This window comes from Chlamydomonas reinhardtii, chromosome 7 (genome assembly GCF_000002595.2).
Source record: "Chlamydomonas reinhardtii strain CC-503 cw92 mt+ chromosome 7, whole genome shotgun sequence".
NCBI lineage: Eukaryota > Viridiplantae > Chlorophyta > Chlorophyceae > Chlamydomonadales > Chlamydomonadaceae > Chlamydomonas > Chlamydomonas reinhardtii.
The window spans coordinates 4480524-4504689 of record NC_057010.1 but is presented as its reverse complement, the minus strand read 5'-3'; the positions used below and the strand labels follow the sequence as shown (position 1 = coordinate 4504689).

The following is a 24166-nucleotide window of genomic DNA, read 5'->3' as shown; positions in this document are numbered from 1 at the left end:
GACGCGAACACCGGGCAGAGGCCCTGCCAGCACCACCGGTCGGCGCACGCCCCAATCGGCGATGCCCGTGGCGCTGAAGTGCAGGCTGTGCAGGGCGGGGCAGCCGTACGCCACGTGCAGCAGACCCGCGTCCGTCATGTGCGTGCTCTCAGCTGACAGATCACAGATGAATTGCAGGTGTCCGAGTTGGACTCGAAACCACGTAAATGCTCAGTTAGGTTTGCCCAAGGCTATGACACAAACACCGAACATCACGAGTACGGATGTCACACACGGCTCATCACGAGTACGGAAGGTATCAGGAACTGGCCCGGCACTGCCACCGTCATCCAACCACCAAACCGGCTGTGCGGCTGTGCCACCCGCCCCCCCAACAACAAGGAGCTCGCCACCGCCTACCTTGCGCAGGTGACCCGGTGGATCGCCAGTGGCCAGGGATGCCACCCTCCTCCTTAACCCGAAACAACTTGCAGCAGCCATAGCACGCCCTTACTAACGGCCTTTCTTGTTCAACTCACCTGATGGCATGCTCGTGAACTTGATCCTCGACAACGCATCCTCATGCTGCTTGTCCCATATTACAACGACAAAACATGCCACCATCCAGCTGTTACCGCAAACAACACCTCCTGCAAGCTTGACCTTGTCGTCCACTTCCGCACTCCCATCCCTACCGCCAAACCACCCCGCCCTCCTGCACACCCATCCACCGGGGCCCCACCTCTTGCCGTGGCACCAAAGACTGGCGGTGTAGAGCGAGATGATGCCATGTGAGTGCATGCCGTGATAGGCCGAATGCGTCGGCAACAGTGCACCGTCCCTCATTCATAAGCTGATGTTCCAAGCCCGTCCGCAGTCCGCACATGTAGCCATCGCGTTCAGCCGTGCACTGGTAAGTCAGTCATGCATTTGGTGCGCCTCCCAGTCCTGTACCTACCGTATCTACCGCCGCATCACGGCCTCCAGTTGTCCGTCAGCCCTCTCCTCCTCGCCCACGCCCTTGCATTCTACTGCACTGCGCCTGCACCTGCGACAATGGCCGAAACTCTAATGACATACACTCGTGCAACTACAAAAACCGCGAAGTTCAGACAGTCAGCTTAGCAATCTCGGCGGGCACATAAACATGTTGGGGACAGTCAAATTGCTCTGCCACAAACGGGCGCCACATGCCTAGAACGCGCCCAAACCCGAACAACACTGCAGCCTGTACCCCACCCTGTTACCCCGCCGCCGCTCATGATGCCCCTACTCCTGCCCAAAACCTTAATACGGTATCAAGCCTCAAAGGAGCGAGGAGGCTAGCCTTGGCGAAGTAAGATTAGCATCGCAGGTCTGGCACTCATACATTCGGTGTGGAGTCCGCTCTGTATTCCCGGGTCGATGAAGGCGCGGCGCGGACCACCCGCGTCAGCGGTCATCAACCGTAATGCGCTAATGCAAAGCAGAGCCAAGTGGCCTTTTTGAGCGCTTCTTGCTGCACGCTCGACGTGGCAAACGACCCAAGAGTCCACGCCATGCATCGCACTCTCACTCTCATACAAACCGCAAAACGCCGCATTTGAAGCGCAGTCTTCAGGTCCATGCTGCTGTTGCAGTTCGTCAGTTCATGCCTCCTTCAGCGCTGCCTTCGCTGTCCCTGCTGACCCTGCCGCCGCCGCGGCGGCTCCACTGCAGGTGCCAGAGTGCCGCTCACGCCAGTCCACAAGCTGGCAAGCGCCGCAGCAATACGTGGCAGCACGGCACCGCACACACGTCTTGCCGCCGCGGGGCGCAACCAACGCGCTGGGGCCGTCCAGCGAGCAGCAGCGCGGGTTGTAGCACAGCTTGTGCTCAAACACCGGCCCACCGCTACTGCTGCCCTGCCCACCACCGCTAGTGCTCCTGCTACTGCCGCCACCGCAGGCTGCTGCGGGCTCGCCGGTAGCAGTAATTGCCGTTGCGGCCGCCGCCTCTGCGACCATCAGGTCATGCAGCCCCGCCTGTACCTGGCCTTGAGACAGCAGTGACGGGTACCGCAGCCGCACGGCGCCAACCCACTTCGCCCTCAACCAATCCGCCGTGGCGCTAGCGTGCGACGCGCCGCCCTCCATGCTGGCAGGCCCTTGCACCCCCATGCCGCTTCCCCCGGCGCCGGCACCTCCACACTCAATCAACAACTCCTCTCTCAAACCCTTAGCTACTGCGACCAGGTAATCCACAATGTCCTGCCGCCCGTGCGCCACTGCCAGCTGCTGCACCGGCAGCGGCGTCAAGCACTGCAGCACCAGCTCGGGCGGTGGCGCCTGCTGCTGCTGGGCTGCGGTGTCGCCGAGGCTGCTCGTGCTGCTGACCTTCCCGCCCTCCACCTGCCCAGCCTGCTGCTTTCCATCCGCCTGCTGCTGCCGCAGCTGCTGCTGTTCGGCCGCCCGTGTTGCTCGCGCACGTATCGTGACACGCGCCATCTCCGCAAAGCGTGTCCAGTAGGATTGCAGCAGGTCCAACACGGCTGCCTGCTGCCACTGTTCACAGTGCCCAAGCAGCAGCGGCACTGCGTTTGTTGCCAGCAAGTACACAATTGTGTGCATGCTCACAGCAAGCTGGCAAGTCGACGTCACGCCCTCCCACCACGCCGCGTCCTGTCGTCGGTTGCGTGAGCCAGCGCCCTCGTCGGCTTCGGGTCGTGGTTGGCACTCGAGCCAGGGCACATCCATCACCAGGTGCCCCACCAGGAGCGCCTGCGACAGCCAGCCCTCGGCGCCCGCCTCACTGCACAAGGCAACCTCCGTTGCCTTTGCCAGCATGGGCAGCCACTGGTACACCGCGAAGCTCGTGAGCAGCTGCTGCTGCCGGTACGCTGTGGAGCCGGCAGCCGGCAGGCCGCCCGCCGCCGCCATCCAGGCGATGGAGCACGTGGAGGGCTTGACACTGCCGTCCTTCGAATCCACCACCTGCTCCAGCACCGAGTTGAGGTGCAGTGGGGTGGAAATTGCGGCAGTGGCCGTAGCATCGACGGCTGCTGCCTGCTGCTTCCCTCGCTGCTGCTGCTGCTGTGCACCCTCGTGCAGCGCCCGCAAGTCCGCGACCTGCTCCAGCATTGCAGCAAGGTAGGCACACAGGTAGACGCCAGCGCCGCACCTTGCCGGCATTTGCATGCCAGGCTGGGAGGCACGGCTTAGGGGGGTTTCACATGTGACATGCGAAGCTAGCTTCGGGTCGAAACCAGGTCGAAACCAGGTCGAAACCACCCCCGAAACCAGGTCCGAAGCCAGCTCGCGAATCCGGGTCCGCAGCCCGGATTCGCCCAACACACATACTTAGTTTCGAGACGTCTGAAATTTTCTATACTATTTTCTTACCCCAATCATGTGATAACAACCACTTGGACGCCGAAACCCTCGCGGCGACGAGCATTGCTGTGTGCCGTGGAGCAGAGTGCGCTTTTAGTTGCGACAGCCTCCATCAAAATGGTTATGATCTTCATAATATTATATTGTAGGTGGTAGCGGGGCTAGAGCATCCTCCATGAGCGCGCACGCCTCTCATGTTTCGACATGTTGGGCTTTCCTAGCTCCTGCACGAGGATTGCACCGTGGTCGCAGCAACTATGCAGCAAAAACGCTTCAAAGCACTATATGTGCTATACAAAATGTTCGGGGGCGGTGTATGGAGCGAGGTGGACTCGGCATGTCGCGGCTGCGGGCGAGTCACGCATCGGGAACTCACTATGCGTGTAAAATAAGAGTATGGGAGCGCTGGGATTGTATGCGGAGACATAATTCGGCCCTTCCAGAGCTGGATTGGCGCCCACCCAAGGTGGATTCGAGGCAGCCGCATGTGAATCGGATTCGCCCCTGGCTTCGCCGAAGCCAGGTGGATTCACCGAAACCGGGTTGTCACATGTGAAACCCCCCTTATCACGTCCAGTGACGTGTCCTTCTCCTGCAGCAGCCGAGCTGCTGCGCCCAGCGTGGCAATCAGCGACACCGCCTGCTGCACGGGACCGCGAGCCAGCACCGCGGGCCACACGCCCGAGTAGCGCAGCACGCAGTTCACGACGTGCAGCAGCTCGGTTGCGCTGTCGGCCTGCCGCCAGGCCTGTGGCGCGCGAAGGCACCGTTCCATAGCTGACAGCAGCCCCGCGTCCAGGGCGCAGCGGAGGCTGTAGCTGGGGTCCCTCTCACGCGCCAGGCTGGCTGCTGCCTTCGCTGCTGTCGCCGCCTCCGCGCCCTGCACCTCCGGCGGCCAGTCCACACTCGCCACAGCCACGGAAGCTGCATCCGTCAACCCAACAGCCCACGCGGCAGGCGGCGGCGCATTCAACTGCAGCCGCAGCAGCTCCCCTGTGTCCTGCGCAAGCCCGTACCCCTCAATGAGCATGGACGGCTCCTGCGCCAGCAGCCGCCACCAACTCGGCAGCAGCACCGCCGCCTGCCGCGGCCGCAGCTCCGTCAGCAGCCGGGCCATCAACGCGGCGACTGTGCACAGGTTGCACATGTAACTACCGCTGTCACAGGCCAGACAGTGCCATAATGCCTTCAGCAGGCCGTACGCGTTTACGGCGCTGTACGAAGCTGGTGCCGGTGCTGCAGCCGGCCCCTCCGCTGCTGCTGACCCCGCTGCCGATGGCCCCGCCAATGGTCGCTGCGGCTGCGGCTGCCTGTGCGGCAGGCGGTCGTAGCCCAGGGGCGGCTGGGCGATGGCCAGGTCGCAGGGGCCGCTGACCGTCACCTGCAGGACCAAAGGCAGTGCCTGCAAGGCGGCGAGCAAATGGCGAGCTAATGTCAACGTTAAGTTCCTGTAATGCCATCGCTAAATTGTATACCGGAGAGCCCCGCCGGGAGCATTGCGCTCCATGGACTTATATCCCCGTCAAGCTCCCCGTCAACTAAAGCGGCAGCCCATCTTCCGCATCCGCGGTCGAGTATACGTACCAGCGTCGCTGCGCGCACCATATCCTGGCTTGACACAGTGGCATGCGGCGGCAGCTGCAGCGGCCGTATCAGCTCCGACGGCAGCCCGTGCCACAGCTGCGACGCAGTTGGCACCAAGCCCTGCGGAGCGCTGCCGTCCGCTGCCCGCTGCCGTACGGTCATGGCTGCACACAGGCTCGCCCATCCCGCGCAGAGCTGCACGCAGTGGCCGGCCAGCAGCGGCCGCAGCTGCTCCAGCAGTTGTAGCTGCCTTGAATTCTGCGACACCTCCACAGATGCGTCCCGTTCCCGGGGCCGTGGGCACAGCGCGCTAGTGCCCAGGTCTGCGCCCACCAGGCACGAAAGCACGTCGGCAAATGTGGTGGCTACGCCCGACACGGTTGTCCAGCTGTCAGGTGGAAGCCCCGTTCCGGAAGCTGCAGCCGCCCCTGAAGTTCCTGCGCTGGATGCGGGCTGAATGGACTGGGCGGCATGCAGCAGCGCCCGCGCGGCGTGCTCGAGCAGCTGCGTGTGCGCCAGCGCCGTGAGGAGCTCCTGCCTCAGGCTGTTGTCCACAAACCGGGCGATCGTGGAGAGGCTCTTGAGGACACGCCATACCAGGTCCGCCTTGGCTGCATCCGGTGGCCGGACGCTGCGGCGGGCGGCGGCCCCGCGGGTGGGCGCGAGCGTCCGCACACACAACCTCGCGTACACGGCCAGCGTATCCGCCCTCAGCAGGGCTCGGACCAGCCGGTCCTGCCAGTCGCAAACTGGGTCGCCCGGCTGGCTGCTCAGCAGTTCTCTTAGCTTCATTGCGGTCGCCACAAGAGCGACGTAAGCCGAGTCGTTCAGCACGGCAACGGCAAGCGCACGCGCGGCCCAGGCATGCGCAGCCACGATGCCGCTCAGAATCCCGGTATTGCTGATTATGTTCACGTCAGCTTCAAGGAGTGCATCGCGCAGGTCCTTTGCACGGGCAACATCTGCTGCAGTGTCTTCGCGCAGGTCAGCAAAGTATTGCAGACCTTGCTTGATGCGGCTTTCGAGAGTTGCAGGGACTCGGGCCCGTCTAGGTGGCATGTTCTATGACAACCAGGATTATCGTGAGGGGTGCGTATGCAGCGTAGAAAAATTGACGACTTCAGAAAAGTTACAGTATACGCGAATTGCGGCTCACGATGGCAGCTTCCTACTCTTCTAAGTGGACAGTTTGAGCTCACGTCAACAGTGCAACCTATTAATAAAGTCCAAACTGCTACAGTCAGCATGTGTGCTGGCCTCTGTCGAACGGCCCCATGCCGAGTTGACCGTAGCGTGCCCAGCCCGGCCGAGTAGGCCGAGTGGTCAACACGTCGCAGAGGGGTGGTATGGGGTATAGGATTGGTCCCGCCGCCGGTCACCCCTCCGTGGATTGGATTGGCCAGAGTAGGATTGTACCCGGCACTTGAGGATTGGGTTTGACCGGCCAGGGATTGGAACACCACTTTTGGGGATTGGGTTTGGTCGGGTGGGGATTGGTGTCGGCACTTGAGGATTGGGATAGGGCAGGTGAGGATTGCTTTGCGCACTTTCGGATTCGGATAGGACAGGTGGGGTTTGGTCCTTGCAGACTGTCCCGGGCTGTCCTGACCGCTGCAATTCTGATTCGGGTCGGTCCTTAGGGTTTTGGATAGGGGGACCTGGAGCGCAGCGCACACTCGGCGCCCCTGGTACCCGCCCCTCAGCACCCGTGCCGCCCCCGAACCCCACCGGGGCCCTTTCCCCGCCTTGCAAGTCACGGTTCGTGACGGGTTCATAATCGGCACTAATGCACCGGCTGAATGCACCACTCCCCACGACTATCCTGACTATCCACACGATATCCTAACGTAAGCAAACGAAGCCCCCGCATTTGCCGGGGCTCTCGCACAAACAATTTGGGCAAGTCCTTGGAAACGAGCCAAATTGAAGTGGTTCAAAGCAACATCAAGCTGCAGTGCACGCCCATGCTCGCTGGAGACCAAGGACAGGACTATTTGTGCTCGCCCCAGAAAGTGAACCATTGGCGCACTTCTCCATTTTGACCGGGGGTGGGGGACGTGATGCCTTGAGGAACACAGCAGCTGCAATGCAGATCGCTGTATCCATATCAAGGTCTGGAAAGGGAGAACAGGCAGGGAACAAAACTGCTTAGCACACGCCGACACTGACGCAAACGCTGTAGACGCCGATAATAATGTCCAGATATTGTATGTATTGGTGTCGTTAGTATTAGTGACAATTGTCAGCTGTAGAGCGAAAGGAGCAGACGACGTTCAGACCCGCTTCTGACCAGCTGACTCGAACGCCGGGAAGACCGCGTCCGTGCGACCAGGACCCGGGCCGCGGGGACTTTGCCGTGAGAGAGGGGGGGGGAGACTGGAGCGGAGCTGTCGCGGAGGTGGGTGCGGCGTGAAACCTATCGTGTCAGGTTCGGTATGCTGACTGGAGGTTTGACAACGAGGGAGAACGACTTGGGCGCCGTGGAGGAAGGATTGGGTTTGGGACGGCAGGGATTGGAACCCGGCTTTGAGGGATTGGGTTTGGAACCGAAGGGATTGGAACCTGGCTTTCAGGGATTGGGTTCGGGACGGCAGGGATTGGAACCAGGCTTTCAGGGATTGGGATAGAGACGGCAAGGATCGGAACCCGGACCTCGGGGATTGGGATGGGAGGTTGCGGCGCAAAGGATAGCAAGTCGGTCTATCCTGGGGTGACCAGAGGATCGGTAGAATCGGTACCCCATGCCACCCCTCCGCACGTCGCGGCGCACCCGCTGCTCGCCAGATACCGTCTGCCAGGCGCCTACAACCAATAGCCCCCCCCCTTTTCATGCCTGTTCCCGCAATAAAGTTGTCACCTAGTGCACCCCCAAGCGCAACCCAACGTCCCAACCAACAGCGCGCTGCCATCTGTATGCAAGCCGCCCGTGCCTCGGCACCCACAGCGCCCGCCGCCTTAACGCCGCCCCTCCAGCCTTTTGCCCCTGCTGCTGCGACCACGACGCGGGCACCGGGCAGAGGCCCTGCCAGCACCACCGGTCGGCGCACGCCCCAATCGGCGATGCCCGTGGCGCTGACGTGCAGGCTGTGCAGGGCGGGGCAGCCGTACGCCACGTGCAGCAGACCCGCGTCCGTCATGTGCGTGCTCTCAGCTGACAGATCACAGATGAATTGCAGGTGTCCGAGTTGGACTCGAAACCACGTAAATGCTCAGTTGGATTTGCCCAAGGCTATGACACAAACACCGATCAGCACGAGTAGGGATGGCACACACGGCTCATCACGAGTAAGGAAGGTATCAGGAACTGGCCGGGCACTGCCACCGTCATCCAACCACCAAACCGGCTGTGCGGCTGTGCCACACCGCCCCCCCCCCAACAAGGAGCTCGCCACCGCCTACCTTGCGCAGGTGACCCAGTGGATCGCCAGTGGCCAGGAACGCCACCCTCGTCCACGGCGCACCCCCCTCACCTTGCTCTTGACCACCACTGGCCGGTCCACGATGGTGTGCATGCCCAGGATGGCCCACTGCGGCGGGTTGATGATGGGCGTGGGCAGCAGGCTGCCGTACACGCCGCCGTTGGAGATGGTGAAGGTGCCGCCGGCCATGTCGTCGATGCCGATGGTGCCGTCGCGCGCCTTCTTGCCCAGCGCGTTGATGTTCTGTGTGGGCAAAGGCGAAAAGCCGAGCAAGGGTAATGTGTGTGCACCGTACACAAGGGCAAGGACGGGGGCCTAAAGGGCATGTAGCTTGGGGCGATTGAAGAGCTGCACCATGCTGACGCGGCCTTGCTGGGATGCCTAGTCCCACGCGCGAGCTCATACGGTGCGCCGCCGGCGAGCACTCGACGCACTAACGCCGCGCCGCGTTCTGTTAACCCCTCCGCTACCCAAAGCATGCGACCAATCCTGGTTCCTCAACTCCGGCCCCACCCCGCGTGCGCCTCCCCACACACACCTTGGGCGTGGCCACGGCAATGGAGATGTCGTAGAAGTCGCGGAAGATGATCTCATCGCCCTCAATCACGGCGTTGACCGACGGCACCTCTTGCGGGTGGAGTTCCGTAAAGCAGTCAACACAGGGCACAAGGCGCAGGTGGAGCTCAGACCGTAGGTCCGTGATATGACGCCACTATCGCACCCGGCGTTCCGGCCCGCCCATACACCGGCGCAGTAGACTGTGTAGCGCAATAGCGCTGCGGACCAGGGGAGGGGGGTGTGCAACTCGGCCTGGACCCGCATCCTGCCCCGCGCAGTTCTCCGTTGGTCTGCCTCGATGAGCATGGTTGCTGTTGACGGCGGCGGCGGCAGCAGTCATAATGGCGGCAACTGCCGGTGGAGACAACTGCCCCCACGCGGCGCACCTGGACTGCCTGCCTCAGACGTGGCCGCCTCCCGTGCAGCGGCCAGTGGCATGGCGCATGCAAGCGGCAGCCGCCCGCACGCCTGAGGTACGTGGAAGTAAATCATGTTTTACTCCTCTGCCAGCCATGGTCTGGCTGATTGGCAACAGGCAACGAGGGGACACTTTGGGATTGCGTCGGCAGGGCACGTGAGCCGGCAGGGCACGTGAGAGTATCTGACACGAACCGGGACGCAAGTTCCACTATTGAGTCCTGATAACTCAAGAACTGCAAGTGCACTTCGTTGTAGCTGGGGGAAGGGCCTCCCCTGGTTGTAGTCGCCTAGGCTGAGTGCGTTGGCCGTGTTGCGCGGCACAGTGGCACGCACGGGCCTTCAACGCCCATCCCGGTAGTTCTCACTACCTCCCTCAGTTGGAACAGTCAGTTAAAGGAAGCACGCAGGGCAGCGTAAGACATTTGCAACTTGCACGTTCGTTTGGAGCAGCGGGGCGCAGGGACCTGGCTTGGGACCTGGGAAGGCCATACCTAACATTGTCATCTAAAGGGGCACAGGGGAGGCATGACACGCAATATATGTAGCATGTATGCGTTTTACGTCCGGTGAGGTGCTGGGGGATCCCGGTCCAGGTTCCCTCTCCTCCCAGCGCTCCCAGGCGCTCCTCCAGGGCTGCGCACCCCTGTTAACACCAATAGACACGGACCAAACCCCTGAATATGGCATCTGTACGTATGTCTAGAGCGGACGGCAGGGGCCGCTGGCTTCGGCGGGCCTCGGAAAGGGCTCCAAAACGGCCTTTCCCGCGAAGGGTCTGCAGGGCATCGGGCATCGCCCCTGAGGGGCCGCGCCCGTCGCTTTCTGGAGGTCTCATCAGTTTCATAGTTAGCTGAAGAGCCTTTGGGGTGATTGCAAGCAGCCGGAATTTCGCTCGTGGTGTTTCCAGTGCGCGCAATTTGTCAATGGCCGGCCCGCTATATGGGCTGGTTTCTGGCCCGCTATCAGTTCTAATGACTATACAGTTGTCTTACAAACACAAATGAATGGCCGGGAGCTCCTTGGGAGGGGTCCGAACACCTTTTGGCCGGGTCCCATGCAGCGCGACCCTGGATCCAGGCCGAGTTGCACACCCCCCTCCCCTGCTGCGGACTGTCCGTCTTGTCTAAAGCCGTGGCCTCGGCCGCACGGGCGACACAAGGCAACACAGTCCCGCCATGCACTGTGCAAAGCGCCTGCACACGGCGCCTGCGGCCGGACCCCCATCGCCACCGCCACCCGCCCTGCTAACCCCTCGAGCCCCAGCCGCACCTGCAGCGCGTGTGCCGCCGCCTTGACGAACACGCTCATGAAACCCAGCTTGACGTTGTGCTTCTCCAGGAACGTCTCCTGAGGAGGTGGAGGAAAAGAGGCAGCGGCTGTTTGGGTAGGCACGAGGGAGGCATGCGGAGAGCAGTCAGACGGGAAGTGACTCATGAGCTCTGGGCCTGAGCCAGTTGGAGAGGCCCCCACAATCCTGCCGTGCAGATTCGTGCTTGTAGCCTTTACGGGGCCTGGATACGGCTAGCTCCCACTCACACTGCCCGCCCTCTAAAGCAGTCCCGAACCCACCCGCCCAGCCCGGCTGCAGGCCCCACAACCGCCCCCCTCCTCCTCCTCCCTCGCCTTTCCTCTTAGGGTTGGCCATAACCTCATCCTCTGCATCCGTGTCGATGTGCAACTCCGTGCTGACCGTGCAGTGCTGCGTCCCGCCACGCCCCCCCCCCCACATGTATCACCACCACCGTGTCCCCCTGCCCCCCTGCCCCCCGTTGTCACACTGCCTTGGCCCCACACGGCCACACCGCCGACGTCGGCGGCCTCCGCACCGCCGACGTCAGCGGCCGCCACGTCGGCAGACTCTGTGCCAAGCACGCCATCGAGCCAGCGAGGCCACAGTGAGGCAGGCGGGAAGCAGCCGCCAGGCTTTGGTGCGGCCCACTCTGTCAATCTGTCCATTCCAAGGGGTTCAAGCCATGCAACCCCACGGTGCAACCCTGGCCGAGTACAAGTCTTGAGGAGAGAGATGGCACGGGGCTTCGGTTGCCTTGGGGTGTCGTGGCAACGGATGCGCAACATGTCGCCAAACCTGGGCCAAGATGGCTAGTCTTTGGGCATCGAGGCCCACAGTGTGCAGGTCTGGCATGAATTCTTCCAGTTGTTCACATTGTCAATCTGACTGTTGCTAAGCTCGTGCATTGTTGCCGGCGTCACCACTGCGGTGAGTGGCATGGCCGAAGGGTCGGGGCGGCTTGGGGCGGCGGGGGGGGGGGGGGGGCGGCACTAAGGCGAGGCCGGGAGGGGGATCACGTCCCATGCCCGCTGCCTGTCGGTTTTTCCCTACATTGAATACTCAGAGCCAACATAGTATACTGCATCATACTCTCTACACCACTCATAAGCTTACAGCGCACTGTAAAGTTCGCCTGCGCTGCAAGCAGAACCGCCTATACCAAACGTCACATGTAAAGGATGCCTAGGTATTGTCGGAACTTGGATGAAAGCACCCGAGCTGAGTTGCGGAGCGGCTAAACGGCCAATTGTAACCGGGTGGGCTTCTTGAGGCTTTCTAGAGCATGGATACAGACGAATCAGTATCCGCATTTGTCAATGTTCTCAGCGTAAAGTAAGTAACGACTAGTCGACCTCAGCCGCTGACATGTGCGGGTGGTGTTGAAGCCGTTCTAGGCTTGGCGCGCGACCCTATGCCCATCAACCGGGAGTGCCATGCAAGCGCGGCTGTGTCCCCAAAGCTGTCAAGGCTCTTAAACCGCCGTAGACGCTCAACAATTGAAACCGTGTATTGTGCAGGCCGGCCCAGCGAAGCGCAGAGGATGTTGAGCAGCTGGTCGCGTTGCTCGAGGAGCACGTAAGCATTCTGAGCGGGGGACGCTGTTTTGGGCGGGTGTTTGGGGCTTTCTTGCCGGCCAAGGTCCACGGTCGTGCCGCTGTATGGGGCACGGCCGGCTCACCAGCGGCCCTATTGAACCACACGAAAGCAACCACATGCAGTGACGCTTGAGCTGTGCCTGATTGCCTGTCCGCGCAGCCCTTCTTCGCGGGCGCGGAGTTCCCCAACCTGAAAGTCCTAGCGGGCTACCTCAGTAAGTGCCACGCACGGTAACAACGTACCCTAGTCAAACTGCGCCGTTGCTGTGCCCGAGCATCCCCCCTGCCCCTCCTCAACCCAGTTCGACTCAGCGCCCGCAAACATGCCTATGCCAACCTAGCACCCGTACAAGCGTCGGGCCGCCCCGGGGTCTCTTGCACTCTTGCCTGCGCCTCACGCAGTGTTCCCTACTTTCCATCCTCACGTGTCGCTCCCTCCCCTCCCCTTTCCCCCCCCCCCCCTGCAGCGCTGCAACGTGCTGCCCCGGGCGAGACGCTGCTGCACCATGGCGAGCTCACAGATCGCCTGTGAGGCTCGAGAGCGGCTAGGGTTGTACGGCAGCAGTCGGGGCTGTACGGGGTCTGTACGGGGCTGTACGGGGTTGCACGGCGGCAGCCGGGGCTGTACGGCGGCAGTCGGGGCTGTACGGCGGCAGTCAGGGCTGCTTGACTTGCTGACGTGGATGATATGCGTGGCTGATGGAAGAGCACACGGGCACACGCGCGACTGTTCCTCCCGTCCCCTGCCCCTCTGGTGCCCCGCCCTCGTCCCTGCCCGCCCCCCCTGCAGCTGCAGTTCTCCTTGCCGCGCGACTGTTTCCTTACGGGATTGGTTCAACGTAAACCCCCCTGCCCCCCCTGCCCCGCCCTCAACCCCCCCCCCCCTCCTGCATCTCTACCTGTCAGGTACCTGCTGCTGTCGGGCCGTTGCTCGCTGGTGCGGCAGTCGCGGCGGGAGGGCTACCAGCCGCTCGGCGAGGAGGTGCAGCCGGGGCAGGTGGGGCCGGGTGGGGAGGCACGGAGCAGGGGGCATGGGGCCGGGTGGGGCCGGGTGGGGAGTAGGGGGCAGGTGGGGCGGGTGGGGCGGCGGAGGGCGTGGATTGGATGGGGAGTAGTTGGTGGGTGGGCCGGGTGGGTCGGGCGGGGAGGCATGGAGAAAGGGGGCGGGGGGAGGCGAGGGCGGGTGGGAAGGGGGCAAGGGCGGGGGAAGCGGCAGTAGCTAGGGCTGCCGGGGCTGCAGCAGGCGCGGCGTGGGCTTACCGGCATCGGTGGTGGGTAATTGGGGCTTGGGAATGGACGGTTGGAATCGTTGGCCATCGTAGCAAGCAGGAACGCTGTGAATGCAGATGTGAGTCCGGGTTCATTGGGTTCCGGGTGGCTGCGGCGGCCTGTGGCTCGGGCCGGCGGTGCCCGGCCGGTCTAGGTCATGGGGGCACAACGACAAAATACCGTTGGCGCCTGACACGACCGTGCTGTTTCCCCCGCGTCACTTGTTAAATAATCATGCATGTAACCTGTCTACTTCGCTGCACTTCTCTGTACCAATCTCTGCAACTCCCTCGCCCTGTCCATGTGCGGCCTCGCAGGCGCTGGCGGCGGCGTCGCTTGTGCTGTCCGGCCGCCCGTCTGACGTCAGCGTCAGGGTCAGCACGGAATCGGCGTCGGCGGCTGGCGGCGCTGGCGGCGGCGGCGCTGGCGGCGGCGGCGCTGGCGGCGGCGGCGCTGGCGGCGGCGGCGCGGCGTTCGCGGTCATAACGCGCACGTCGTTCAGCAACCTGTGCGCACGTGCGCCGTCGCAGGTGCGCCGCCGGTGGTTTGGTTGGTTAGCTGGGTTGGTTGGTGGTTGGGTGGCAAGGGTGGGCCAAGGTGGGGTGGTTGCGGAATGCAGGGCCGATGGGGTTGAGTTCGGGCCGGTGTTGGGTGCTGGGTGTTGGGTGCTGGGGGCTGGGGGCTGGGGGCTGGGGGCTGAGTGTTGGGTGATGGGGGCTAGGGGCTAGGGGCTGGGTGTCGGTAGGTGCTGCGGGCCGTCATGTCTGGAGGCTGCGGCACAGGCCCCGCCCTGCCACCGCCCTGCAACAGCCCCGCCACCCCGCTAGGACGTCTCTGTCACGATCAGCCCGGGAGCTCCAGCCCACTCCCACTCCACGCCACGCCACGCACCCAGCCACCCACCCGCCCCCATTCACCCATCCACCCATCCACTCCCATGGATCCCGCACACCCATGCGCAGCCCGAGTGTGCGGAGGCCCGGCTGGCGCTGCTGTGCTGCATCGCCCGCTCGCTGGCCGCCACGGAGCCGGCCCGCCGCACGCCCGAGCAGGCGGAGGACCTGGCGGCGGTGCTGCGGCAGCTGCCGGTGAGGGGAAGATGGAGGAGGGCGGGGAAGGGGAAGTAGGGGAGGTGACAGGCAAGATGCGGTCTTGACAGGCAGGCAGGCACATGAAGAGGGGAAGATGGAGGAGGGCAGGTGGAGGAGGGCAGGTGGAGGAGGGGGACGGTTGGGCGGGGCAAGGAAGGGCAGGTCAGGGGTGGTCAGGAGGGCGAGGCGGAGGAGCAGCTGGAGGGCAGGTTAGGGCGGGTGAGGGCGGGCAGGGGGATGTGGAGGGGTTGGCACACAAGCAGGAGCAGGCTATTTGCCTCACGCGTACATGGGTTATCGGCGATCCTGCACGGCCTCCAAACGCAGGGTCTCAGCTCGGCCGCTCCCCCGGTGATCAAGGCGCTGTCCGAGGCGGCTGCGCTGCGGCGTCTGCCTGCCGGCACCATCCTGTACGAGGAGCACACGCGCGCGGAGAGCCAGTTCGTGGTGCTGGCGGGGGCGGTGCAGGTAGGGGCAGGGGGCAGGGGCGGTGCAGGTGGGGTCAGGGTAGGGGTGGGAGGAAAGTGGGGAGGTAGGCCGGGCGGGGGATGGCAAGGTGGACGGATATGCGTTCCCGAAGCCTTGCCTTCAAACCGACGCCCAGGGGTTCCTGCGTGTGGGCAGGTGAAGCGGGCAGCCCCCAACAGCCAAAGACCTTTTACCCAATGGGCATGTCAGGGCACGATGCCAGGGAGACGCTGACTGATGTGGGTCGGCTGCTGCCGCCCCTCTCCGCCCTTCTCCGCCCTTCTCCGCGCTGCTCCCAGGAGCGCATCCGGCCACGTCGTGACGGCGCCGCCAACCGCGCCGCACTGCGCTCGGCACTCAAGAGCGCGGCGGCGGCCAGCCGAGCCAAGAGCGCAGGCCGGCTGAGGCCGGGAGGGGCCGCGGCGGCGGCGGCGGCGGCGGACACACGGACCGTGAAGCAGAAGATTGAGGACGAGCGCAAGTGTGAGTCGCAGTGTGGTGGCGGTGGTTGGGGCGGGTGCAAAGAGTGGTGCAGAGGAGTGTAGCCAAGTTAAGAAGCAGACAACAGGCGTAGGGGTGCGTGAGTGTGGGGGGTTGTGCGTGACCGTGGTGTTCAAGTTGGCATCTGCCGGCTCCCTGCCACCCGCAGCCCTGTGCCCCTGGGTGTCCAATCCGCCTTCGCCCGCCCCCACCGCTCGCCTTCTCCCAACTAAACCGTAATCATTGCCTGGAACCCCTCCGCCGCCGCCCCCTCCCCCACACACACAGCCCGTGAGGCCATCAAGCAGTCTCTGGCCCTGCAGCGCGAGGGGCTGCGCTCGCCGCCTCGTCAGCAGGCCAGCATGAGGCCGGTGCGCGCCAAGGCCGTGGAGGACGAGTTCAAGAAGTGGATGCTGGAGTTCCTGAACCGGGTGAGCTGCGGGGCGAGCCTCTCGTAAGAACCGGCTGCAGGGCTCTGGGTGTTCGTGCGCGTGTGTCCCACGTGCCGTGTGTATGGCGGGCGCGGCGTGGCAGCGGCGGCGTTGGCGGGATGGCGGTGGGGGGGGAGAGTTGTAAATACCAGCCCCAAACTAAACCAAAACCAACGAAAACGAGTGGAGCACAGGCAGAGGCGTTAGTTGCAAGCGATAATACCTATGGGATGGGGGCCGAGGCGTCGTGGAGCAGCAGGGCGAGCGGCGCCGGCGATAAATGTCGCCGCCCGGGCTCGGTGGCGCGCATAACAGCACACGACAGGCACGCGGACGCGACAAGCAAAACCCACGACTTGCCTGGCGACCAGGGGCCGGGTGCACGCGTGCATGTACGGCACGTTAGGATCATGCCTGGCCTGGCCAGACCGCATGCATACCTGGGTGAAGCTCATGTGTGGTGGCGCCGCCTTGTGCAGCGGCGCACCCGGTTCTACATACACACACACGCACTCACACACACGTACTCTCTCTCATACACACACACGCACACACGTACTCTCTCTCACACACACACGCACACTCGTAATGTTTTCCTTGTGCTCTTTAACACACACGCACACATACACATACACACACGCACGCACCTCTTGAGCGCACAGCAGCTGACGCACGTCCGCCCATTTGAACTCCGCCTACACTCCCTCACCTACGTACCGCTGCGCTGACCCCATGCAGAAACGCGGCGACACCGGCGGCCCCGCGCCCAGCGTCGCGCCGCCGCCGCTGTCCCAGTCCGGCGGCGCCGGCGGCGGCGCGGCGCCCGCCGCCAAGGCTGTGAGTGCCTGGAAGCGGGCGGCGTACGTGGCCACACACACGGCCTCGGGGGAGGCGGCGGCGGGCCAGGGTGGCGGCGGCGGCGGCGGCGGCGGCGGGCTGGACGAGCATCAGGACGCCATGCTGCAGGAGTACGAGCGGCGGAAGATGGAGGAAGCTGGCGGCGTCAAGGGTGCGTGTGTGTGTATGTGTGTGTGGGGGGGGGGGCGGGCGGGCGGGTTTGGAGAGTGTTTGTGTTGGCCTGGCGAGTTGTTTCATAGCACGCCTGCCGGAGCGGACCTGTGTCTTTCTCACACACGAACACGGTCGCGCGCATGCAGACATGGGCAGCCTGCTGGGCGGCGCCGCCGCCGCCAGCGCCTACGAACGCGGCATCCGACACGGCGCCGGCTCGTACAACAACCTGTGAGTGGAGCCCCGCGCTGATACTGATACTGATACTGATACTTATACTGACATACTTATACTTGTACTTATACTTACACAACAACCTGTGAGTGGAGCCCCCGGACACCTGCGTACCGGCGCACCTTGGCACCTGGGCACATGGGCGGCGCACGTGCTTGAAGCGTGTGCATGTGCATGCGTTAGGTTGCGTTGCGTTGCGTGCATGTACATGCGCCGGCCTGTCGACTTCGGCATGGACCTCGCATCGCTTTGTGGCGCGGCGCAATGCCGTGGATGTGAACGTGCTGTACATGCTGCACGTCTGCTTGTGCTGTTGCACTGCACTAAACTGCAATGCAATGCACTGCCTGCCTTCTCCCTTGCCGCACCCAGCTACATCTCTTACCAGTCCCTCACCTACCGGTCAACCGGCCACCCGCTTTGCCTCCTCACCCCTTCACTCCAATCCTGAGCTCCGCCCCCCAACCCACCCCGCCCCGCCCCGCCCCGCCCCGCCCCGCCCCGCCCCGCCCCGCCCCGCCCCGCCCCGCCCCGCCCCATCCCCTTTGCTTACAGCGATGAGGCTGAGGCGCGCGAGGACGGCGAGCACGTGCGCTTCGGCGGCGCCACAGCGTCCGCCTGTGGCGCCGCCGACGCCGGCAAGGCGCTTGCGCACGACGAGGATCTGGATGAGGTGCACGTGCAGGAGGACCGGGAGGAGGAGGAGCCGTGGGTGCGGCTGACCTACCTGGACCGCCACTTCCGCATCCGGACCAAGCCCATCAGGCGCGTGTGTGTGAAGTGTGGGGGCAGAGGTGGGGTTGGTGGGTTGTATATACCAGCCCCAAACTAAACCAAAACCAACAAAAATGAGCGGAGCACAGGCAGGGGCGTTAGTTGCAAGCGACAATACTTATGGGAGGTGGGCCGAGGCGTCGCGGAGCAGCAGGACGAGCGGCGCCGGCGATAAATGTCGCCGCCCGGGGGGGGGGGGACGGGCGGGTGGGCTGAGTCAGAGGCAGGCGCTTGCTGTTGTCTGTGCGCTCACCACCATGTTCAAGCCCTGGTTTCAGGGCTGCGTTGTAGTAAAGGCACCCCGACCTGCGCACAATTGTATCAGCAGTCGTGGCACTGCTGCCGACGCTGCCTCACCGGTCTTGTATTGCCACCGCCACCACCACCACCACCACCACCACCACCACCACCACCCTCGCGTCGCTCCCTGCTCCCACTGTCTCCCCCGCAGGTACATCGACGCCGTGGAGCGAGTGATGGGCCTGGCGGACCGCAGCCCCTCGCCCGACCGAGCCGCCGCCGCCGCTGCCGCCGCCGCCGCCGCCACCCAAGCCGCGGGGACAGGCGCCAGCCCCCGAACCGGCGCCGCTGACGGCGCACAGCTCGTGCTCGACGAGGGATCCGGCGCAGCCGCCGACGTCGACGGCGACGCCGGCGGCGCCGACGGTGCTGACGTCGACGACGAGTTCTTTGACGCTGATGACGCCTCTCCGCGCCCGTCGCCGGGCCGCGGCAAGGGCGCCGCCGCCGCCGCCGCCGCCGCGGCGGCGGCGGCGGCGGCGCCTGACGGCTCAGAGGATGCGGAGGCTGCGGAGGAGGAGCACCTGGAGCAGCTGTACGGCCCCGTGTCGGGCCGCGTGGAGCCGGGCGCGTTGGCGGGCGAGCTGCCGCTGGCGGCATTGGACCGGGCGCTCAAGCCGGCGCAGCGGCCCAAGCGCGCGCACTCGGCGGTGGCGGGTGCGTCGGACTGCTTGTGCATTCATGCTGGTTGGAGCGGGTGTTGGGTTTGGGCATGCTGGACGTAGCTGTTGTGCTTTAAGTATCATAGCCCTGGTCTGTGCGTGTTGTGGTACTCGTAGTGATGCGGTGCTCGACAGGTTTGTTGATATCACCGTATGTCGGTTTGCTTACCGTATTCCCACAGGCATGGACGGCGTGGACGTGTTGCTGGTGACGGCCCGGGCGCTTCGTCGCGGCGCGGAGGCTGTCCGCAGCGACCTGGTGGCTGAGCGGCTGGCGGTGTTGGGGGCGCTGGAGCCGCTGAGGGGGCTGAGCGAGGAGCACCAGGCGGCGGTGGCGCTGGGGGCGGCGGTGAGCGGCGGCGGGCAGGGCAGGGCAGGGCAGGGCAGGGCAGGGCAGGGCAGGGCAGGGCAGGGCAGGGCAGGGCAGGGCAGGGCAGGGCAGGGCGGGGCGGAGGGGCTTCGCGGCGGCTTTGGGGGCGGGATGAGAGCAAGATGGCTTCGGGCTAGCACAACCAGCGCGGCTTGGAAGGCTTGGTCGCCATCGACTGCGCGGCAGCTCGACTGGCAACCTTCTGTATCTGCATCGCGCCCACCCGGTGTCCTCCTCCGGTGAGCTTTCCTAACACACTGCCCACTGGCTCGCTTGCTCGCTGGCTCTCAGGTTATTTCGGTGGACTCCAACGCGCTGGTGGTGCGGCAGGGCCAGGCGGTGGACGCGCTGTACGTGGTGCTGGTGAGTCGGCGTGGGGGCGGCGGGGGCGGGGGTGGCAACGGGGGCGGGGGCGGGCGCGGGGGCGGGCGAAACGGCTTCTGTACAGGACAGAACAAGGAAGGAAGGAAGCGAGAGCGCTACCGCCGCCCGGGGGCCCTTCATGCTGGGTGTCGTCAAGTGTGGCCTCTCAAATTGCCTCCTTGCACCTTGCCTCCTTGCCTCCTTGCACCCACACCATCACCAATAGCAACCTCAGCAACACCACGACACAACTTTGTCGGTGTGTGTGTGTGCCGGACCGCAGGAGGGCGAAGTGCGCCTGCTCGACGACTCTGACGCCTTTGGCGGCTCGGCCGGCGGCGCAGCCGCCTCCGCCTCCACCACCGGCAGCGCACCGGAGCGCTCCGCTTCCTCCGCCTTGACACCGCTGGCGCCGCTGCCCCCGGAGGGGTTGCCCCGCAATGGAGCTGTCGGCGGCGGCGGCACAGCAGGCGGCGGCGGCAGCGGCGGCGGCGGCGGCTCCAGCAGTGTTGGTGGCGGTGCGCAGCTCACGTCCATCAAGGCCCGGCGCGCGGCGGCGGCGCTGTCCACGTTGTCGCTGTTGGGGTCGGGCGGCTCGTTCGGGGAGAGCGTGCTGGGCTACCCGGCAGACCTGGCCAAGGTGGGTGGCTGGGTGTGGGCGGGGGGGGGGGGCGAGCTACATGTGTGGGTGGGCTGTTTGTGTGTGGGAGCAGCGCGCCAAGGGTTTTGACTGGGCGCAGCAATTGCTGGAGGCACGCGGCAAGCCAAAGCGGGGAGGTACGGCCGCGCTCTGCCGGCTCCTCGCACCAGCACTCGCGGCTCCCACGCGCCTTCACTCAACCCGCTCCGCTTGTCAGGTGCCGTGTCATGAATCTTGAAACACCGGGGCTCGCTGCGCGCTGCTGCTGTTGCTGTTGCTCGCTGTCGCAGGCGCGTCGCGGCACCGCCGCAGCCCCCGCCGGCGGCGTGGGCCCTGCCGGGCACGAGGTGTTCCCCGCGGATGACGACACGCCCTTCCCGCCCTCCGCCTTCCTGGCCACTGTGGTGGCGGCGCGGCCGACCCGCCTGCTGGTGCTCAGCAGGTGAGGGCGGGGAGGCTATGTGCCCGAGCCCAACGTCATAAGTCCCGGGCGGGGAGGCTGGGCACGACTGTGGAGAATGGGGAGACTGGGAAGACTACAGGGGAGATTGGCGGCTGGCAATCCAGACCTAGTTGGGTGGTGGTGCGGCTGCGAGAGCGGTTTGTTTTCGTGCGCCTGCCGTGGGTAAACGCGGCAGCGCCTCGAATGGTGATGACATGCTCTTGGCCCTGGCACCGCACCTGGCCAGCCCCACACGCCACGATTCCTGACGTTGCCACGCACGCATGCCGCACGCGCCCCCTGCACACGCCTCACTCAGCAGCCCGCCATCGCTTTGCTACGCCCCACTCCGCCGCACTCCGCCGCACTCCCCTTCACCCCTCAGGCAGCTGCTGGCGCGTTATGGGTACTTGCGTTCTGCGCTGCCGCCGTTCGCAGAGGCGCGGCGGGAGGCGCTGCTGGCGCGGCGCGGGCAGCTGCGAGCGGGCCTGCTGCTGCCCTCCGCAGCCTCCTCCGCAAACCTGTCCGTGGCAACGCCCTCGCCGCCGGTACGCGTGTGTGTGTGTGTGTGTATATATGTGTGTGTATGTGTGTGTGCGTGTGTGTATGTGTGTGTGCTGCCCATGCATGTGTATGTCAATGCCCGTGTCTATCCGTGCTTGCGACGGAGTGGTAGGTCTAGTACGGTGCCGTGCCGCCCGTGGGGAGGCCGTTCGAGCGAGTACCTCCTCATGCGCCGCTGCCGCCGCTGCTGCCGCTGCTGCCGCCTTTTGCCGCCCTGCAGGCCACCGGTCCGTCACCGCTGCCGGCGCTGCTGTCGCCGCAGCATCCGCGGCCGCCCGCCGCCGTGCGGCCCCTGGACGTACTCGAGTCCATGGGCTTCAGGGTAAGCGAGTGGGTGGGTGGGTGGGTGGATGTCAGGGACACGGACTAGGGCTTGGGGTCAGCCACCTCCCAGGTGCCTTTTGAGCGGATGTGGATGCGCGTTTGCAGGGCCCGGCCGTGGGGCGGCTACAATCACACATGCACGTTGAGCATGTGTGCTTTCCTGACACTGATGAACCATGCGTGCACTGATGACACTGATGCACAGACCGTGCCGTACTTACATCCGGATGCATCCACTGCATCAGTACGGCAACCAGCCCCCTAACTACGGTACACGCACACCTGTCGGCGCTCCACACACACACACAGGCCGTGAAGGGCCTCCGCACCGGATCCAACGTTGGATCCATGGCGCCTGCGGTCCGGTCCTCGGGTGGATCCTTCTCAGGCGTGCCGGGCCTCATCAACGGCGGCTACGCCGCCGCCGCCGCCGCCATCGTGGGCGGCGGCGGCGCCGGCGCCGGCGGCACGGTCAGTGGCAGCGGCACCCTGCTGCCCGCCGTTGGCGGCAGCGGCGGCGGCGGCGCTGGCGGCGGTGTTGCGTCTAGCGGCGGCTCGTTTAGCATGGTAATGGACCGGCAGCGAGAGCCGCACCGCATCCTGCCGCTGGTCCGGCAGTGCAGCAGCCATCTGCCCAGCGACAGCGCCAACTCGCCTAGCAGCGCCGCCGCCGCCGGCGCCGCCGCCGCCGCCGTCTCCGTCGCCGCCGCCATCGGCGCCGGCGCCGGCGCCGGCGGCACGCTGGCGGCCGCGCCTGGCAGTGGCTCGATGCTCCCTGCCTTCCCCGCCGGGCTGGCTAGCGCGGCGGGCATGGCTGGGCCCGGCGGGCCCTTCAAGCCACGCGCCATGCGCTCTTCCATCACCGGCGCCGGGCCATTCGTGGGCTCGGGCGGCGCCGTGAACGACGCCGCCGCCACCGCCGCGCTGTTGGGCACGCCGGCGCGGCTGCTGACGCGGCGGAGCAGCCTCAACGGCGTGGCCAGCGCGCCAGGTAGCGCCGGGGGCACGCCGCTGCCGATATCCGGCTACCTGGCGACGGGCGGCTGCGGCGGCGGCGGCGCCGCCGCCGCCGCCTTGACGTCCCCCATTCGCGGCGCCGCTGGCAGCCGCATGCAGGCCATCACCAACGCCGCCGGCTCCATAACCGCCGCCGCCGGCATCCAACTGCCCTCTCCATCGCTGCCGCGCATTGGCGGCGGCGGCAGCGGCGGCGGCGGCGCCGCCGCCGCCGCCACTGCATTGTCACCTGGCCCGACGGCGCCTGGCGGCGCCGCCATGACCCGCCTGCGCGCTTCCATTGCCGGCGACGGCTCACTGCTAGCGCGCATGGAGCTGCCCGACGGCTTTGGCGGCGTCGGCGGCAGCGGCTGCGCCTCTCCAGCCGGCGGCGGTGCCGGCGGTGGACATAGCGGGTCGGCGGCTCACCCGCTGGCAATCCGGTGGGAGTCCAAGGCCGTGCGTGCGCCCAGCATGCCCAGCGTGCCGGTGCTGCAGCCGCTGAGGCCGCAGGGATGAGGGACATTTGGGAGAGGCGCGAGGGCTGAGGGATAAGGGCGGGTAGGTGGTGCGCGCGTGTGCGGGGAAGGGGAAGAGGCAGCAGCGCCCAGACAGGATGCCCGCGGCTGTGGGTGGGAGCGCGGTGCCGTTGCCAGGGTTCTAGCAGTGCTGGCGCGTCGCGGTCAGCAGGGTTGGCAGGGTATGGGTATGGGGCGCGTGCGTGTATTGCGGCGGGCGGCCTGTCGTGTCTGCCGAGCTTGGATTTCCGTCCATCTGTCGCAGCTGTGTGCATACCGTATGTGTGGCGTCCGTTGGTTGTGCTGGACTGAGTGCTTCCACGTGTGTGAGCAACTGCGACGTACGGCATTTACCCATGTGCATACCGATCACTGAGGGCGCGCGTCACGCCATGTTGGTGGCGCGCGCCTGCGACTTCATGGCGTCGGAAAGATGTTGTTGTTGTGGATGTTGATTGTTCATACGCGGCATGCGGCTGTGCGCGCCTGCGCGTTGCATGAGGCACCACGGCAATTGGGTGGCGTGCGCTTTCGCAGCCTTCTCCTCACGTGCGCTGCGGGGCCTCCCGTTCGTAGGGTCATCAAGGTGAATTGAATGCCGATCGACGAAGACTCAGCAACACGCATGCGTACATAGAACTCTTACGGGGTCACTTCTATCATGACTTTGTCGACTTGAACATGGCTCTTAAAGCAACTCAGCAGAGGCGGGAGGACTATGCGCGGGCACAGGGCAGGCGTTGCGACGGATGTTTGAATGCGGATGGGAGGTGGCCGGGCCGTGGAGCTCAAATGTGGATGAAGGGGATGAAATAGAGCACGAGCAGCAGTTCACAGGTCGAGGCAAAGCGGGGGCCTGACATGGCACTCCTAGGTGTGTGGTACAGGTAAGATGGGCGCATCTTCCGTTCCCGTAATGCACGGACACACACGCACACACCAGCAGTTCTCCGACTTGATAGTGACAGGCGTTCTGTTCGAGGCCGTGTCCATGGGCTGTGTTAACTGTTAAGGTGTTGTCACGACCATCTGC

General features: G+C 65.1%; 4 protein-coding genes across 4 annotated transcripts; 1 reads left to right on the top strand and 3 right to left on the bottom strand.

Moving 5' to 3' along the window:
• Positions 1-153: 153 nt before the first annotated feature.
• CHLRE_07g343500v5 (uncharacterized protein) lies at positions 154-3695 on the bottom strand. The gene is made up of 2 exons (XM_043064401.1): positions 3339-3695; positions 154-3065 (listed from the first exon to the last, which is right to left on the bottom strand). The coding sequence occupies exons 1-2, from the start codon at positions 3345-3347 to the stop codon at positions 1608-1610; spliced, it is 1467 nt and encodes a 488-aa protein (XP_042922969.1). The 5' UTR covers positions 3348-3695; the 3' UTR covers positions 154-1607.
• Positions 3696-3743: 48 nt separating this feature from the next.
• CHLRE_07g343466v5 (uncharacterized protein) lies at positions 3744-6105 on the bottom strand. Its single transcript, XM_043064400.1, has 2 exons — positions 4914-6105; positions 3744-4731 (listed from the first exon to the last, which is right to left on the bottom strand). Exons 1-2 carry the CDS (start codon positions 5703-5705, stop codon positions 3859-3861), a joined length of 1665 nt encoding a protein of 554 aa, XP_042922968.1. The 5' UTR covers positions 5706-6105; the 3' UTR covers positions 3744-3858.
• A 1588-nt stretch (positions 6106-7693) lies between these two features.
• On the bottom strand, positions 7694-11465 carry CHLRE_07g343433v5 (uncharacterized protein). Its single transcript, XM_043064399.1, has 6 exons — positions 11137-11465; positions 10580-10686; positions 9277-9358; positions 8871-8959; positions 8384-8575; positions 7694-8265 (listed from the first exon to the last, which is right to left on the bottom strand). The coding sequence occupies exons 1-6, from the start codon at positions 11264-11266 to the stop codon at positions 8161-8163; spliced, it is 705 nt and encodes a 234-aa protein (XP_042922967.1). The 5' UTR covers positions 11267-11465; the 3' UTR covers positions 7694-8160.
• A 220-nt stretch (positions 11466-11685) lies between these two features.
• On the top strand, positions 11686-24155 carry CHLRE_07g343400v5 (uncharacterized protein). The gene is made up of 21 exons (XM_043064398.1): positions 11686-11933; positions 12119-12176; positions 12357-12411; positions 12664-12724; positions 13103-13193; positions 13783-13995; positions 14428-14553; positions 14884-15024; positions 15324-15507; positions 15793-15935; positions 16674-16944; positions 17093-17177; positions 17736-17945; positions 18406-18911; positions 19099-19265; positions 19578-19649; positions 19933-20289; positions 20580-20731; positions 21117-21279; positions 21516-21617; positions 21929-24155. Exons 1-21 carry the CDS (start codon positions 11884-11886, stop codon positions 23132-23134), a joined length of 4413 nt encoding a protein of 1470 aa, XP_042922966.1. The 5' UTR covers positions 11686-11883; the 3' UTR covers positions 23135-24155.
• The last annotated feature ends 11 nt before the right edge of the window (positions 24156-24166 follow it).

Coding starts and splice junctions, on each gene's coding strand:
- CHLRE_07g343466v5 (XM_043064400.1), bottom strand. CDS start 5,705: ATGAAGCTAAGAGAACTGCTGAGCAGCCAGCCGGGCGACCCAGTTTGC. Junction 4,732..4,913: donor TGGTGCGCGCAGCGACGCTG/GTACGTATACTC, acceptor GCCGCCTTGCAG/GCACTGCCTTTGGTCCTGCA.
- CHLRE_07g343433v5 (XM_043064399.1), bottom strand. CDS start 11,266: ATGGACAGATTGACAGAGTGGGCCGCACCAAAGCCTGGCGGCTGCTTC. Junction 9,359..10,579: donor CGGCGGCACACGCGCTGCAG/GTGCGGCTGGGG, acceptor CACGTACCTCAG/GCGTGCGGGCGGCTGCCGCT. Junction 8,960..9,276: donor GTCTGAGGCAGGCAGTCCAG/GTGCGCCGCGTG, acceptor TCCACCCGCAAG/AGGTGCCGTCGGTCAACGCC.
- CHLRE_07g343400v5 (XM_043064398.1), top strand. CDS start 11,884: ATGGATACAGACGAATCAGTATCCGCATTTGTCAATGTTCTCAGCGTA. Junction 13,194..13,782: donor AGGAGGTGCAGCCGGGGCAG/GTGGGGCCGGGT, acceptor GCGGCCTCGCAG/GCGCTGGCGGCGGCGTCGCT. Junction 19,266..19,577: donor CGGTGGCGCTGGGGGCGGCG/GTGAGCGGCGGC, acceptor GCTGGCTCTCAG/GTTATTTCGGTGGACTCCAA.